This window comes from Lygodium microphyllum, chromosome 21 (assembly GCF_053477565.2).
Source record: "Lygodium microphyllum isolate KBCC chromosome 21, Lygodium_microphyllum_v1.1.10, whole genome shotgun sequence".
NCBI classification, from domain to species: Eukaryota; Viridiplantae; Streptophyta; class Polypodiopsida; order Schizaeales; family Lygodiaceae; genus Lygodium; species Lygodium microphyllum.
In genome coordinates, this window is record NC_141155.1 from 125,119,760 (window position 1) to 125,135,532 (window position 15,773).

Consider the following 15,773-nt stretch of genomic DNA (forward strand, 5'->3'; position numbering starts at 1 on the left):
TTAATCTCAAAAGAATAACTATAAAACAAGAGCTTGAACAACGAGTACAACATTCAATCAATCAACAATGCTAGCTAAGCTCCGCCTATTCAAACCCAATCTAGTCACGTGTCCATGCACTCACTCACTATATCATGCATTGCAACTCTTGCTTTCACACCATTGGGCATTTTTGGCAATAGAACTTATCCAAGTGCTTCATCACTAGATCTTCATTCAAACTATGGTGGTGTATGTGTGAATAACTGAGAGGGAGCAAGAGCACGGGAGAGCGGTAAAAGAAAAGAGCATTTGCGCTTCACATGCAATTAGGAGCAAACTCAAGTGTAGCATCTTTCATTATCCCAATCAAACAACATACATATCCAAGGTTAGGATCAAGCATTCTCACCCTCTTATACAGATATGTCATTGCAAAGAATATTTTCACCCTACAAGGTCCTCTTTGAGAACATAATAATCCTTGGAGAACAAAGCAATTGCAGCCTATTGGCTTTGTTGCTTAGTGAGTGATTATCAAGTGCTTTTGCTTAGTGAGTGATTATCAAACCATCATATTACTATGCAAACTCAGAAGGGCAAATACATATACACAACCCCCCTCCCCCAACCCAAAAAAAAAAAGGAAATGAGACAAAATTTCCCCCAAAATAATAGAAAAGAAAATTCGAGATCACAACCGCATAAAACCCATGCTTAACTGTACTTAATACCATGTCCCTCCCACAACATTCAATTTGGGAGGGGGGAACAGACACACAGACAGAGAATTCTGTAAACTGACACCCATGCTTAATAATTTACTCCACAGTTGAAGGCCCGTATTCGTGCAAGCCCAACTCCTCACGATTCACTGATATAAAGTGCCTCTCACACTTTCGCAGTAGTCTTACCTACTCAACCGTGGATAGCTACTCTCACTCTCACCTAAACAACACTACTCAAAATTTGTTCCTCCTCAGGCAAGTTTCCTACACCTATACCAGGACAAGGACACCTCAAAAGACACTAAAAGCTCAACTTGAGTAGACTGACCTATGGATATTGATTCGGCCTCCTTTCTGAGGCAGCTTGCTTCACAAATTGTTCTCCAATCCCTGCAAATTTTGCATTAATGGTGAACAAAAAGCTTGCATTTGCTATGGGTCTGCAGAATTCCAAAGCTGGCCTTTGGAGACCCTGCAGGAGGGTCCAAGAGTGACTTGTCATAGTCTATGGACATCAGTATTAGGCCTTGAGGAGGTCCACTTGTTGCATATTTTGCCAGTAGCTTCCTACTTTGAGAAGCTAATATTGTTGCCACACCTGACGCAGGCACCAGCTCCCTTCCAATCTCAAGGAGCAGACCTACCTGCAAAACAAATAATCTAAATTCACAAACAACTTTTCGGGGAGTAAAGATAGCTGGGCACACACGTTTAGACAAGCACAAGAGTGCTGTTTGAATTACTTGTAAAGACAATGCATCTAATGTTACTCATTGCCAAACAAAAGGACCACAAAATACTTGGTGCATACTAAATGCATACAAGTTACGTGTATATGTTCATATGTTCATTCATACATACATACATATATACATAGATATATATGCGTGTGCACATGCATGCATGTGTGCAGGGTCTCACACACACACACAGTCATCATAGATTCAAATTTCAAATGTCTCTAACTGCCCACGTGCACAATTACAGTTCCCCAGCTATGATTTGAATTGGAGCATCCTGATAGATATAACAACTTACCATATTTCTCACTTGCTTGTACAAGAAGCCACTTCCTTCAACTTCAAGCACCAGCAATGAATCCTGAACCAGCTGAAGTTTCAGAAAATGCATTGTTTATCAGAAACAAAGGGCCACAACACCTGAATTAGTACCTTTTCAAGGACCTCAAATCTGTAGATTTCTCTGATACAATCTCCTTTCATGGTAGGCCTAGAAACGTTAGCAAAAGCTTTAAAATCATGCCGACCTATAAAGTACTTAGCAGCCTCTCTCATGGCATCAACATTCAATTTCTCACGAACATGAAGGGCATAGCGCCATTGGAATGGATCCATTACTGGACCACAATAGACTTTGTACTGATATGTTTTCTTCTTTGTGGAATAGCGTGCATGGAACTCCGGATGCACAGCAGCAACTTCTCTGATCCTAATGTCATGTGGAAGTATCCCATTCAAAGATGCATGCAAGCTCTGCAATTCTTCAAATGGAAAAGGTGTGCGAAAATGAACCACCTGACAAAAATAAACTGACATTAAAAGCCTGTGCATGTTGTTCTTTTTCCAGAAAGACAATCTTTTCACTATACGGTGAGGTATTAAGAAGGAAAATACTGATCACCACAAGCTGGCCGCTATCAGGTGTGATCAGGCTACCTGATGTAGGTCAGAATAGATAGTCATGAAGGTGATCAGATATACTGTCATATTACTAAGGCCTGTCTCTACAGTAGGAAGGGGCCTCACTTCCAAACAGCTAGAATCTGCAGTTTCTGCTCATTCATGAAGTCAAGAATGCTGGATTTCCACTGCCAAGAACCACAAGGTATGGATAATATGGGCCCAAACCCTCTAAATAAGATCTGATAGCAAGTTGTTATACCTCCTTTCTTAAAAGTGGAAGTTAAGTCCTGTAACTTAGAAGTAATAGAAGTCGCAGAGCTAGCAGACAATGCAAGCAATTGAAGTCCATGGGTGAGAAACTAGATCCTGACTATAAACTCCATGTACTGCACATATTTAAATTTGATGGAGTACATAATGAGAAAAAAAGACAAACCTGCAGGTACTTGTTCTACTAAACTGATGGTAAACATTTTACAATCTCTTAATTGATGATTGAAGGATTCTAATAGAACAAAGCATTACTTGCCCCCAAGCATGGACACCAGCGTCTGTACGGCTTGCTGCTGTCAACGCTAAACTCTCCCTTGCCAACTTTGTCACCTTACATAAAGCTGTCTCCAATATCAGCTGGACTGTTTCAGGTTTTTGTTGTAACTGCCAGCCTGCAGCTCTTGCATTAGCTCAAGGAAAATCTCTCTCTCTCTCTCTCTCTCTCTCTCTCTCTCTCTCTCTCTCTCTCTCTCTGTGAAGAAGTTTAAATTTATGTAAAGAAAAATTTACATCAGGCCCTCACACCAACCAAGCCTGACGAAAGGCTAGCAGCAAACACTCATGAAGCCAAAAGGCAATGAAAACACCATTCTACATGAACAAAAGAAGAGGATCACAAAGTGGGCACAATAGGGGTGGAGTGAACAATATCCATGCTCTCCACATATGAAGCCAGCTGAAACCATGGAAGAAATCTGCCATAATAGAAAGCCTTGCACACAACCTACATGACTGCAGATACCCAAGGCTAAATCAAAGATAAAAATGTTGTGAGTCTGTCAAATGTGCCAAAGACCAGTCCATTGCATCAACTAAAAGAGACAAGGATGGTGGGACTGTAACCTGGCCATGGATGGCACCTTGCCCAAGACCCAAGAACATATGGGCATTCTCTGACCTATCAATGAGGTCCATGCTCCAGAAATGAAGTCCAAACTTGTCTGGCAAAAGGACAAATTTGAAAAGCAATGGTCTCATCACAAGCAGTACAAAAAATACATCTACCATGAGATATCTTGTGAGCCCGTAGCACATCACTAGTGGAAAGACCCCCAATAAGAAGCTCTTGAGCTAAAATATGCATTACATGCTGATTAGCCTCTTAAACAGCCCCAAAACATGCTTATTTAATGTAAAAACCCTAAGACATGGAGTGGTTTGAGAGACTTAAAACGAGGAGAGGATCTAGACTATTGTGGACCCAAACTTTCTATAAATAGGCATGTTGCCCTCCAATTAGCCTTAATCTTGTTTTTGCAGATTGCACGTGATTGTGCTTTGCTGTCCACACCCCGTTCGCGGAGCATATCTCAGCTGGAGCTGCACATCATCACTCTTGATCATCACTGGCAGAGCGACAAAGAGAGAGTATGATATGATTTTGGGTGTACCAACAAAGCATTGGTACACAAACAATAAAATGTATTTATACTTGGGGAACGTAAGGGTGCATTTACATGTATAATATAATAATACAAATGTACAATACACGAAGGTGAATAAAGGGCCTTTACATCCCAACACCACAGTTCGCCTCTATGGCTTTACCTAGTAGACACACCTACTCATTCTGTAGTGCCCCAACTAACATTTGGATAGGGCTTATGTGTCCCAATGTCTCCACCTCCACCAGCATCTTATGGAAACATTCATGTTCCAATGCCTCTCCATCAATCGGCACTCATTGGACACCCACAACCTATTTTTGCCTACCCCCCTCCTATTTCTTTGACCCACCGCACCGTCACACCAATCACGCGATGCCTATCACATGTCCTTCGGCGCCTTGTTGGACCCCGTCACCACGCGCAATGCCGTCCCGCTAGTCGCCACAACTCCCTACAGCCATTGCCATGACTCCACGTTGGTCCCCGCGTGCACCTACCGCCTAGTCGTCGCCTGCATGCTGGTCACTTTGCTAGTCTGTCGCGTGCGCCTACAACCCCGTTGACTTGTCAACTATTGGACCTCAACGACTAGTCCTAATTGCAAGCAATCCGTTTGACCTGTCGGTCTCAATGACGAATGCACTGTGTGCAATGACTGCCGGCTTGTACCATCAGCTCTAATGCCAATTGTTGTGAGTGGCTATTGGAAAGCATGAAGATCTTCAGCAGCAAAAGAGTGCACGCCAATGAGAGCGACAAAGAGAGCATACGATATGATTTTGGGTGTACCAACAATGCATTGGTACACAAAGAATAAAATGTATTTCTACTTAGGGAACGTAAGGGTGCATTCACATGTATAATATAATAATACACATGTACAATACACGGAGGTGAATAAAGGGCCTTTACATCCCAACACCAAAGTTCGCCTCTATGGCTTTACCTAGTGGACACACCACACCTACTCATTCTATAGTGCCCCAACTAACATTTGGATAGGGCTTATGTGTCCCAATGTCTCCACCTCCACCAGTACCTTATGGAAACATTCATGTTCCAATGCCTCTACATCAATCGGCACTCATTGGATACCCACAACCTATTTTTGTCTAACCTCTTCCTCCTATTTCTTTACCTCCTTCACCTCCACCACCTTACACACACTTCCCGAACCCATCTTCCCAATCACCTCATGGTTCGTTCTCCTCATCAGCCAAGCATACATTTAATGATAAGGCTCGTTTTAACATGTCTAACTATACTACTTAGTCAAATCTGATGAGACATGTCCTTGGCTCACAATGCAAAGGTTGGAACCACAATGTGATCACACCTTGTTCCTTATGAGGTTGCCCACTCATGTAAGGCTAGAAACACCTTCGCTACTATTAAGATAATGCAAGGCTTATTGCCTGAGTTTCATTCCCAGCTCCAACACTTTGACTGAGCATTTGAGTGTTAAAAACACTTGACTGAGTGCTATGTAGCTCTAGATAGGTCGCATAAATCTAGCCCATGGGCTTCAAAACTTCAAAATCTTTGTTGGGAATGACCTAAAGATCAAGTTAGTAGAGCATTGGCAACTCCTTGTTGAATTCTCCACTACAGGGGCTCCTAAGTCCCCTAATAACCAGGTTACCTTGCTCCTAAACCAGCTACCAAGGAAGTATTTTAACTTTGAACAACAAGTGATTTCACAATCCCCTATGTCCACATTTTAACTTTGTGCAACAGGTGATTTCACAGTCCCCTATGTCCACATTCTATGAATTTGAGTATCAAATATTGTATTACACTCGACTATTCGATCAATTTCATGCAACATCTACTATAGAGAGGGCTTTTGTTGCTTCTTCCCCGAAGGGGCAAGGAGGGAAGAGCAAGAAAACTCAAATTTTCACTCAAACTCAAAATCACTCTAGTGAGACCCAAGGGAACACCCAATCATCTCTCAAGCCTAAATGATAGAATATACCTAAGAAAAATAGATATTGTCAACATTCTCAAAAGGCTGGCCATTTTTATGACAAGCGTCGATCAAAGGCTAGATGCACACAGCCAAAACCCAAGTCCCAAACCCCTACCCCTCAGTCAAGCAACCCCCAACAAGGGAGGCAGGGTGGTGGCAACCAATCTCAAGGGTAGTGGAAAGGTCAAACTCACACTGCCACCAGTCACCCATAATAGTCAACAACATTCTCAACACCAAAGGGCTTGTCTAACTGGTCTGCACAGGCCCACAGTATTTTCATAGAGACATTTGAGGATAGGAGTCTTGTCCACATCTACAAGTTGCCTCCCGACGATGAGGCAAATCCAAAGGCCCACTCGTCATATTCGAGTATTTCAACAACTCCTTGAATTGTGGGTAGTGGAGCTACTTATTATATGACCCCCATTTCCGACATTTATCTCCCAAGCCCCTACAACCAAGATAGTCTCTGTCCGGAACAACTCCTTGGTCAAGATTTGAGCTCATGGTCACATCAATTTTGCCACTAACCAAGGCCTAGATTGCACCTTATTAGATAATGTATACTATGTCCCATGCCTTGGAATAAACTTCTTATCCGTTCAACAGCTTTGCCCCTTGGAACGAGCAGTCTTCTTCACGATGACCAAAGTCAAGATCCTTGATTCTTAAACTAGTTTTGTACGTGCTCGCAATAAGACATAGCCTAGCCTAGTGGTATATACCACATGGCACAATTTCTTTCTGAGCCAAAAATTAAGGGATCTCAGTTTCATTGCATCTACGTTTTAGCCATTGCAAACGAGCCTACTAATACTAAGCGGCTCTAGAATTTTTGCTTAGGACATCTCCAAAATGACTCCCTTAATGAGTTGTCCTGTCGTCAAATGGTTAAGGGCATTCCATGCCTAAAGCTATCTCAAGATATCTGTAAAGCATATCAACTCAGGAAACAACACTGTACCCCATTTCCTCAAGCAATCCACATAGAGCTAAGGCTCCTCTAAGATTGATTCATGTTGATCTTTGTGGACTGATACCCATTGCTGCCTTGAACAACGTGCTTTATTTCTTTTTGATTGTGAATGATTTTTCTAAATACATATGGGTGTATTTTCTCCAACATAAGTCAGATGCTTTCATATATTTTTCTTCTTGGATGCTTTCACATATTCTTTGTCTTGGATGTTGCTAGTTCATAACCAAACTGGACATCGTGTTGGTTGCATGAGGAGTGATAGTGGTGGTGAGTTTACCTCCCATGAGTTCTTCGAGTTTCTACAGGAGACATCTCCTGCCAGCTCACCTATACTAACTCACCCACAAAATGAAGTTGTAGAGCACAGGAGATGAACAATCATGAACATGGCCTGCTGTGTCTATGGATCGAGGCTGTTAATATCTTGACATACATCCTTAACCAATGCCCAACCGCAGTTGTCTCTCAGTAGACTCCCTACCAGGCATTCTTTAGCGATCAGCCTGTAGTGTCCCAATTTAGAGTTTTAGGGTGTCGTGCCTATATGCACACTCCTGATAATTACATAGAAAAGCTCACTTCTCAAGTTGATCTCTTAATCTTCGTAGATTACACTTCCGAAGCGAAAGCCTACCGTTTATTCAATCCTCAAATAAACAAGGTGATCATTAGAAGAGATGTAGTTTTTGACAAGAGGGATTTAGTACAATCTTTTGCACTAGACTTTGAGCCAAGATTCCTCATCCTACACTATCACAAGTAGTCCCTATCTCTTTCCACTCCTAATCCACTTGCAGATTCTTTAGCTCCCATGCTCCCTCCCTGAGACTTACCTCATTGGTACTAGCAAACCAAAACCGGACTGGGGGATCCTTCAACCAAATTCCACTCCAAAGGACTCTAGAAGATCTATCCTGTCTAACTTGTGCCTCATGCATCATTTTCATCGTTTGCATTTGATTATATAGCAAATTTTAGCCTGATAGTAGATAACAAGAGGCTCTTCAACGCTCCCAATGGCAAGCGGCCATGGAAAAGGAGTTAGAGAGTGTCAATCGAAATGCAACTTGGACCATCTGAGTTGCAAGAAAGTCATCACGATGAAGTGGATTTTTTAGACCAAGCTAAAAGCTTATGGAACTTTAGACAAATACAGGGCTCGCCCTATAATACAAGGATTTCAATAGAAGCAAGGCATTGCCTATGAAGAGACCTTTGCTCCTACTACACAATTGACATCATTCTATTCGTTGGTTGTACTAGCTACTCGCCACAATTGGTCAATCTATCAAATGGACGTCAAAAGTGCCTTCTTGAACGATTCGGAGGAGGAAGTCTATATGGAGCAATCACCTATGTTTTCTTCTACTAATCGAAAAGATAAGATCTTTTGCTTTTGCAGAAAGCTCTTTATGGACTAAAGCAAGCACCACAATCTTGGTTCCAGAGAATGGACGAGTTTCTTCAAACAAACAGATACCATTCTACCCCTTATGACCTGACTTATATATACGTATCACTTCAAAGAGGGCCAACTATATCCTACTTTATGTAGATGATTTGTTGATTATTGGCTAAGATTCTATTGCCATAGCAAAAATTTAAGGCCAAGCTTTGTGCTACTTTTGCGATGACAAACCTTGGTTTGTTGTCTTATTTCTTGGGGATGGAGGTAGTTCATTCTGGGGTTGTATTTTTGTATCTCAGCAAAAGTACGCTCTTCAGCTAGTGAAACAATATTGTACTAACCAAGCATGGCCTATAGCCACACCGCTTGATCCCATTGTCCCCTTGTCTAAAGATACCCTAGGACAACCCTTTGATGAGCACACCTATAGATTTGTAGCAAGGAAACTTCTTAAGTTGATTCATACTCAGCCAAACTTAGCTTACTCAATCAGTTTGCTCGGTCAATATTTCCTTACACTTCACATGTCACATTCAATTACTTGTTTACGTGATTTGAGATATGTTCAATGTACCTATGCTTATGGTTTGACATATGGCTTTGATTTATGTTTGCAGGGCTATACTAATTCAAATTAAATAGGAGACCCCAACACTTAGCAATCTTCTATGCTTCCATCATTGTTCCCACTTCTAACATAAACCACATACAATGACAAATAATCACACAATGCTTCTAATGTCCTCCTTTGACTCAAATTGAGGCTCACACGCACAAGATACCTATATATAAAACAATGTCTGCTAGCACCCCCCTCTCGAATCTTGGATATGATAGAAGACCAAGGGAGATTGAATGGATATGAGTGGCAAGAGATGTACCATTATTCACAAAGTCTGATGAAGAATGCTAGCACGGAAAAAGATCTCCTCTCTAGATAAAAGTCCAATCAAACAGGAGGCCGCCATAGGCCAATAGGAGTGGAGAGGCCTCAAATGGATCACTCTTAAAAATTCCAGCCAAAGATGGAAGAGCCAAGCCTCTTACCCAATAGTAAGACCATAGCAAGGAGCCATCAAAGACACCATGGCTTGCCAAAAGAAAACAACAAGGACCAAGGCCCATGAAAAGGGTACGTAAGCAACTAGGGATAGTAGCTTGATGACAAAGAAAAGAGACTGCCACATGGCCCAAAGATGGCCAATCCCTAAAGATGTGCTTCGCGATCCTAGCAATCCCGCTCTAAAACACAAAGGGCCAAGAAATCCACAACCCCGACCCTTCACTCTAGAAGGGGAAGGGAGTATGTACAGGCCCCTCCTACCACCCTATCACAAGAATGGCTCCTATAGACAAATGACCATGAATTGAGAGGAGATGGAAACCCCAAGCCAAGAACATGTTGGACTTTTGAGACGGAGCTCAATGGACAGTCAAGCAATAGCAGCAAGATGCCAACACCACAAACAGGCACCAAAGGAATGTCACCAACAATAACTATATCCTCTAATGGGCGGAGGTCCTACAGCCAATCTCCTCAAGGAGTCATATGACTCAATACACTCCTGTCGATGAGCCATTTCACTGTTTGGTTGTTCACGCCATCCTCTGAACCAACATTCGTCTGTGAATTCATCACTGAGCTAACTGAAAAACGTCAAAACTACTACGAGAGAGTACCAAGATTTGCTATTAAAGTTCTGCTATTTCTTCGGTGCAGCTAACAGCCATGCTCACAACGCTCCAAAAGCAAACGTGAAAGGGAGGAATACAGTTTTATAGGTGCGTCCAAACCTGCATAGTTGGTGCCGTCGTAAGACATAAGTAATCTCCATTTGCAGAAAGGAGAAGACCCCTCTTCTGAGCCAAAGCTGCTGGTTGAATCACCGGCACAACCGTCGTGGGCAGTAGAGGGAGCAGCGCCAATGCACACCCTCTTGCGAACAGCGTGATAAGAAACAATGGACTCGCATACCAGGGGAGAGCTGAATGTTGGCCTCCCCCCTAAGGAGACCATGCAACCTACGCTCATCCGTCGCCCACCCCACACTGCTTCCCATTTGCTTCGGTGTTTGGGGGCCAATCTCACCAAAATACCCCATCGACAGGGGAGTTGCGCATCTGCTCTCGGTCAATAATCTTTAAGCAAACTTGGTTCATTAAGTAAAGTCTAGGTTCCATATCCTAAATCCTAAATCCCAAAGCGAGGACATTGGTCTCGAGTCTATGTAGCGAGAATTTTTCCTCACAAATCTATGTAGCGGATCTATCTATTCTATACATCAATCAAAAGCTAGGTTGAGAATCTTAAACCAAGTCCTAAAGCAAGGATTTTATTCTCCAAGTGTACAAGATACATGTTACATATTGATGTTTAAAATGATAAAAATATTCATTAAGAAATTTATCCTCGTCGTCGCTTAAAGCATCAGCATATATGTCTCTATAAATCCATCGCAATTAGCATCACTATCTACATCGACGCTAATAATGACGCAGATAGCGATACTTTTTAACGCATATATCGACTCAAATAGCGATGCATATAGTAAATTAGCGACGCGAATAGTGACGATTGTTACAAAGAAAAAAAATGGACGATGTGGTGAATAATATTCAATAAACCAATTACATATTGAATACACAATCATCATTGAGATAGATACATTATGAGATAATGAAAAAAAATGTCATTGATTCAATATTCAAATAAATATAAGACTAATGATGGCAACTTATAAAACTATATGGAACCATAGAGATGAGAATCTAAAACAAACATGAAAATATATCTATAAATATCACAAAATGTGACTTTATACAAAGAATGAGAAATATATCTAAGGAATGCTACATGGAAAAAGCATATATGGATCATAAGGCAAAAAAAAGGAAATGATACACACTCCACAAATCCAAGCGCGCATGCTACAACTCCTCACCATCTGAAAGCTTGTCCTAACGCAATGGAGCATCGAACGGACTCTACAATATAAACAACAAGAGATTAAACCACAATACGCAATGCATTATGAAAAAACTAATGATCATAAATAAAAAAGAGGATTGACTTACTTAGTTGTTGTGCATATACAATCTATCGATGAGTACTGTGAGACCATGTCTCTCTGTATATCGAGTCTCCAAACCTGTAGGATCATGGTTTGTGATAGAGTGTTGCAAAGGAAAAAAAGTAGCATTATTAAAATAATATTGTTAGTACAAGTGATATTCCAAATAAGAAAGTGAGTAAAACCAAAGAAAACTTACAAAATCTTCCAAATAAATCCTATGGCCGCCACTCCCCAGATGATACATGATCCCTGCTTCCAATTGTGCCCTCGTTGCTTCCTGCTCTACTACTGCCATTATCCTAGAGAGTTTGTGGCCTCCTCCTTGAGTCTCCGTCAATCCTCGTGTCCAACCACTTAAGCTTTGAGATGCCACCCCTCTTAATTGTGTTGCATACATCTGATTATCTATGTGACATGTATATATGTATACAATCCATCATCTATCCACTGTAAAACCTTTTTGCCATTGTAGGTACCGGAAACTTCTCGTGCAAGGTGTTGAGAATGTCGGATCTAGATCATGGCAGGAACTATGGAGGTTGGAAGATGAAGACTAAATTCATATTGACATAAACAATGTAGACCACTGTTACATAAGTGAATTAGGTTCCAAGATGGAATCTTGGACTCATAAATATAATCTTATATATTGGACTGACAATGACAATAATACTAACTAAAAGAGGAAAGCATGATGACATTGTATTCATCATTATGAAAGTAATAGTCAAGTACAATGCTTTATAGAAGTTGGGTTATTCCACTCTCCTCACTGTGCATATGGGATTTAAAACATCTCTTCATGGAACATACATCATTTGTCTATTTGTCAACACCCCCCTTCAAATGATGAGTCCCTACATTTGCTGGCTTTTGCTCTCCCTACATGGTGACATGGCTCGTGAGACTAGCTCATAGGCAGCCTAGTCAAGTTAAAGCTTGAAACTTTACATCTTTGTCAAGGGTTTTTACAAAGCAAATCCACTAAGAAAAAACATATGAAAGATACAATGAAAATTCTTTAGAACAATCTGTCATAGTTGTTGATGGTAGTGGAAGCATCTTCTTCTTTTTCATTCATGAATTGGTTCTAGTGGTGATCATTTTGCATCTACTATGCAGTGTGCTCTTTTCTTGTGGAAACATTCACTAGTTGTATGGCCAATCTTGCCATAGTAATGGCATATAATCCGATCCTTGTTGTTGTTGGTGTTGAGTCCTCGACCACAGCCTCTTACTCCATAAGTACCTTTAGTGTACAAAAGACTATTGTTGGTGGTGTGTTCCTTTACATCCTTGCTTTTAATTTTGCTTTCTCCATCAAGTAGTGAGTGCTCAATATCTTTAAGTGAGAGACTTGGAACATTACTTGGGGTGGACACAAGATTCTCATATAGATTCTTATTTACACTTGCAAGTAGTACAACTATTGCTTTATCTTCATCAATATTCTTCTTAAGAGTTGCAAGCTGGGTTTTTAGACTTTTGAACTTGTTAATGTGTATGGTCATGGAAGCACTATCTCTTATATCTAGTTTATAAAACTACATGAGTAATTTTACCTTTGAATTCTTTGCTTGGGTACCAAAAATCCTATCAAGTTCCTCCCAAGCAGTTCTAGCATCTCTGATACCAAAGATATGATGTAGCACATCATCCCTTAGTCCCCAGGCAATGAAGCCTAGTGTCTTATTATTCATCTTCTTCCATTCTTTGGTTTTTGGTGGAGCTATTGCAAATGCCAGAGATATGATGTAGCACATCATCACTTAGTCCCCAAAGCAATGATGCCTAGAGCCTTGTTATTCATCTTCTTCCATTCTTTAGTTTTTGGTGGAGCTATTGCAAGGATCCCACTTTCTAAATCTTCTTTACTGCCATCTGCATCACCTTCATCATCTTCAAAGAGATCCCAGAGGTCTTTCCTCATGAGATGGTACATGGTCTTTTTCTTCTAGGCATGAAATTCTTCACCATTGAATTTAGCTATTTGCTCAAGTTCACTCATTTTTAAGGAGGTCTTTCCATGAGTGTACTTGGGAAGTGTCTATTCTTTTACAAAGGGGTTAAGAATTACAAGAGATTTGATCAATTAGGGCATTTCAATAAGCAGCTGAGATGGGATAAAAAATGAGTTGTTCTTGAGTGAGTTGATGATCCAAGTGCTAAGAAGCACTAATGGAGTATCAAGAGATACTATGCCTTGACTATGCCTTGAAGACTCGATGTTGAGCTTGATAGTTGATGCTTGATGTTCCAAATCTTCTTCTTGAGAATTTCTCTTACTAGAAATTGATCAAACGTGAGTGTTTGAGGCTTCAGTGTATTGGACTAAAATAGAAAATGAAGTGTTTATAACCTTGAATATCAATGGCTATGGTTGCCCACATATGATAGTTAGGGTTTCTTAGCTTATGATCAACAAATAGAGTATTTTAGAAAATCCTCTTGGGTGAGGTTAGCCCACTTGGGGGGCTACCAAAACCTATGGTGGCAGCAAAGATTGTGTCGCCTACTACAGGCCGAAATAATCCACAAATTTTTGCTCGGTGCAAATTGTGTTAGATCTGAACAAAACATCAATGGCGGCCATTGTTCTCAGTTATGTCAGGCTTTGAGGTGCTGAGAGGGTGCACCTTGACCTGTAGAAGAAGTCTTTAGAAGGATGAAAAGAATGAAGTGGCCTTGGTTTTCTCACACTACCTCCTCCAATGTCAATAGGTATGATAGTCTGTAGGCACAAACTAGGACATCGAGCAATAATTTGTGCAATGCTAGGCAACAAAGACCCCAATTCTCTACTGTAAAGTGAATAGTGTAGAACACTTATTTAGAAGGATGCTTGCTGAGATTTGGCTTGTGGAGGAAGATCTAGTTGTTGTAAGCAAACATGGTACTATTGTCCATGTCAGCCATGAAAGCTCCAATGAAGGTGAAGGTGAAGCTGGAGTAGGAAATGAAGACTTGAGCTGATACCAAGCTAGGTAAAAGTGAAAAGGAGCTGGAGAAGCAGAGTGAGGAGTTGACTATGCTCAAGTGAGCTCTGATATCATGTTAAGAATGTTGGATCTAGAGCATGGGAGGAACTATGGAGGTTGGAAGATCAAGACTAAATTCATATTAACATAGACAATGTAGACCATAGTTACACAAGTGAATTAGGTTCCAAGATGGAAGCTTGGACTCATAAAGACAAACTTGTGTATTGGATTGACAATGACAATGATACTAACTAAAAGAGGAAAGCATTATGGCATTGTATTCATCATTATGAAAGTGATAGTCAAGTACAATGCTTTATAGAAGTTGGGTTGTTCCACTCTCCTCACTGTGCATATGGGATTCAGGACATCTTTTCCTAGAGCATAGATCATTTATCTATTTCTGAACACAAGGACGCTACCCCCTTGCTCCCCTTCGGTATATTCTTCCAATGGTCTAAACCATTGTGTCTAAATACTTGTTGGCACAACTCTCTCATGCGATCCATCACCCTCTGCCCCTTGTTATTGATGATCACATCACTTATTTTCTCATCTATGAGGTATATGTACCCTACTAGGGTGTGTCTAAGGTGTGTCCTCTCCCACCTACTCCCATGCTCCTCGACATAACTAGGAAACCTATGTACATCTGGCATATTTATGAGGGTGGTATCTCTCGGAGTAGCACCCATAGGGGTGCCACCTATTATAAATGATTGAACGAAACCTGGAGTCATAGGAGTAGACGTCCCTACAGGTATGACAAATCCTAAAGTTGACAAGTGTCCACCAGACTGCCGAGATATGGGCACTATATCAGTGCCTTTGTAACACCCACCTAAGCCACACTCTTTAAAGCCGATATGAGAATGAGGAGTAGCAACCATCTGTGGGCCCACAATATTTACATCTCTATAGTACCTCCCACAACCACTCCCTCCCTCTAGGGCTAGTCTAAAGTATCAAGTCCGCCTACTAGAGATCGAAGCATCAATGTGTATTGAGGTAGGCCTCGCAAAATAGCCAGACGATGATCATGAAATTCTTAGTCCACCATATCTCTAAAGTGGGCTATTTGATCCAAAGATACATGTGTGAGGATCTCTTGCATCTCCTCATCTTTCATCCCTCAACTCATCGTGCTCTTTAGGTATCATCAAAGATAACTTGTACAGTCAGAAAATGATGTTGGCATAATCAATATAAGGATTTAGGTAAAGCATGACAATATAACACTGCAAAAAAGAATGTTAATTAAAATGCATATACTGAAGTATTCTTAAAAGCGAATTATCAACAAATTGAGCAAGAGGAGTCTACTTCATTCTTCAAAATGTCTTAC

At 40.9% G+C, this 15,773-nt stretch overlaps 1 protein-coding gene across 2 annotated transcripts; it reads right to left on the reverse strand.

The window, feature by feature from the left end:
• Positions 1–302: 302 nt before the first annotated feature.
• Positions 303–10,587, reverse strand: LOC148018517 (Pseudouridine synthase family protein). 2 transcript variants are annotated; one of them, XM_087662197.1, is made up of 5 exons: positions 10,168–10,587; positions 2,876–3,015; positions 1,880–2,242; positions 1,746–1,808; positions 323–1,351 (listed from the first exon to the last, which is right to left on the reverse strand). In XM_087662197.1, exons 1-5 carry the CDS (start codon positions 10,403–10,405, stop codon positions 1,112–1,114), a joined length of 1,044 nt encoding a protein of 347 aa, XP_087518323.1. In that variant the 5' UTR covers positions 10,406–10,587; the 3' UTR covers positions 323–1,111. The 2 variants fall into 2 exon arrangements, with proteins under 2 accessions (XP_087518324.1, XP_087518323.1); XM_087662198.1 differs by lacking the exons at positions 2,876–3,015; positions 10,168–10,587 and adding an exon at positions 2,384–2,869 and having other exon boundaries at positions 303–1,351.
• Positions 10,588–15,773: the final 5,186 nt, after the last annotated feature.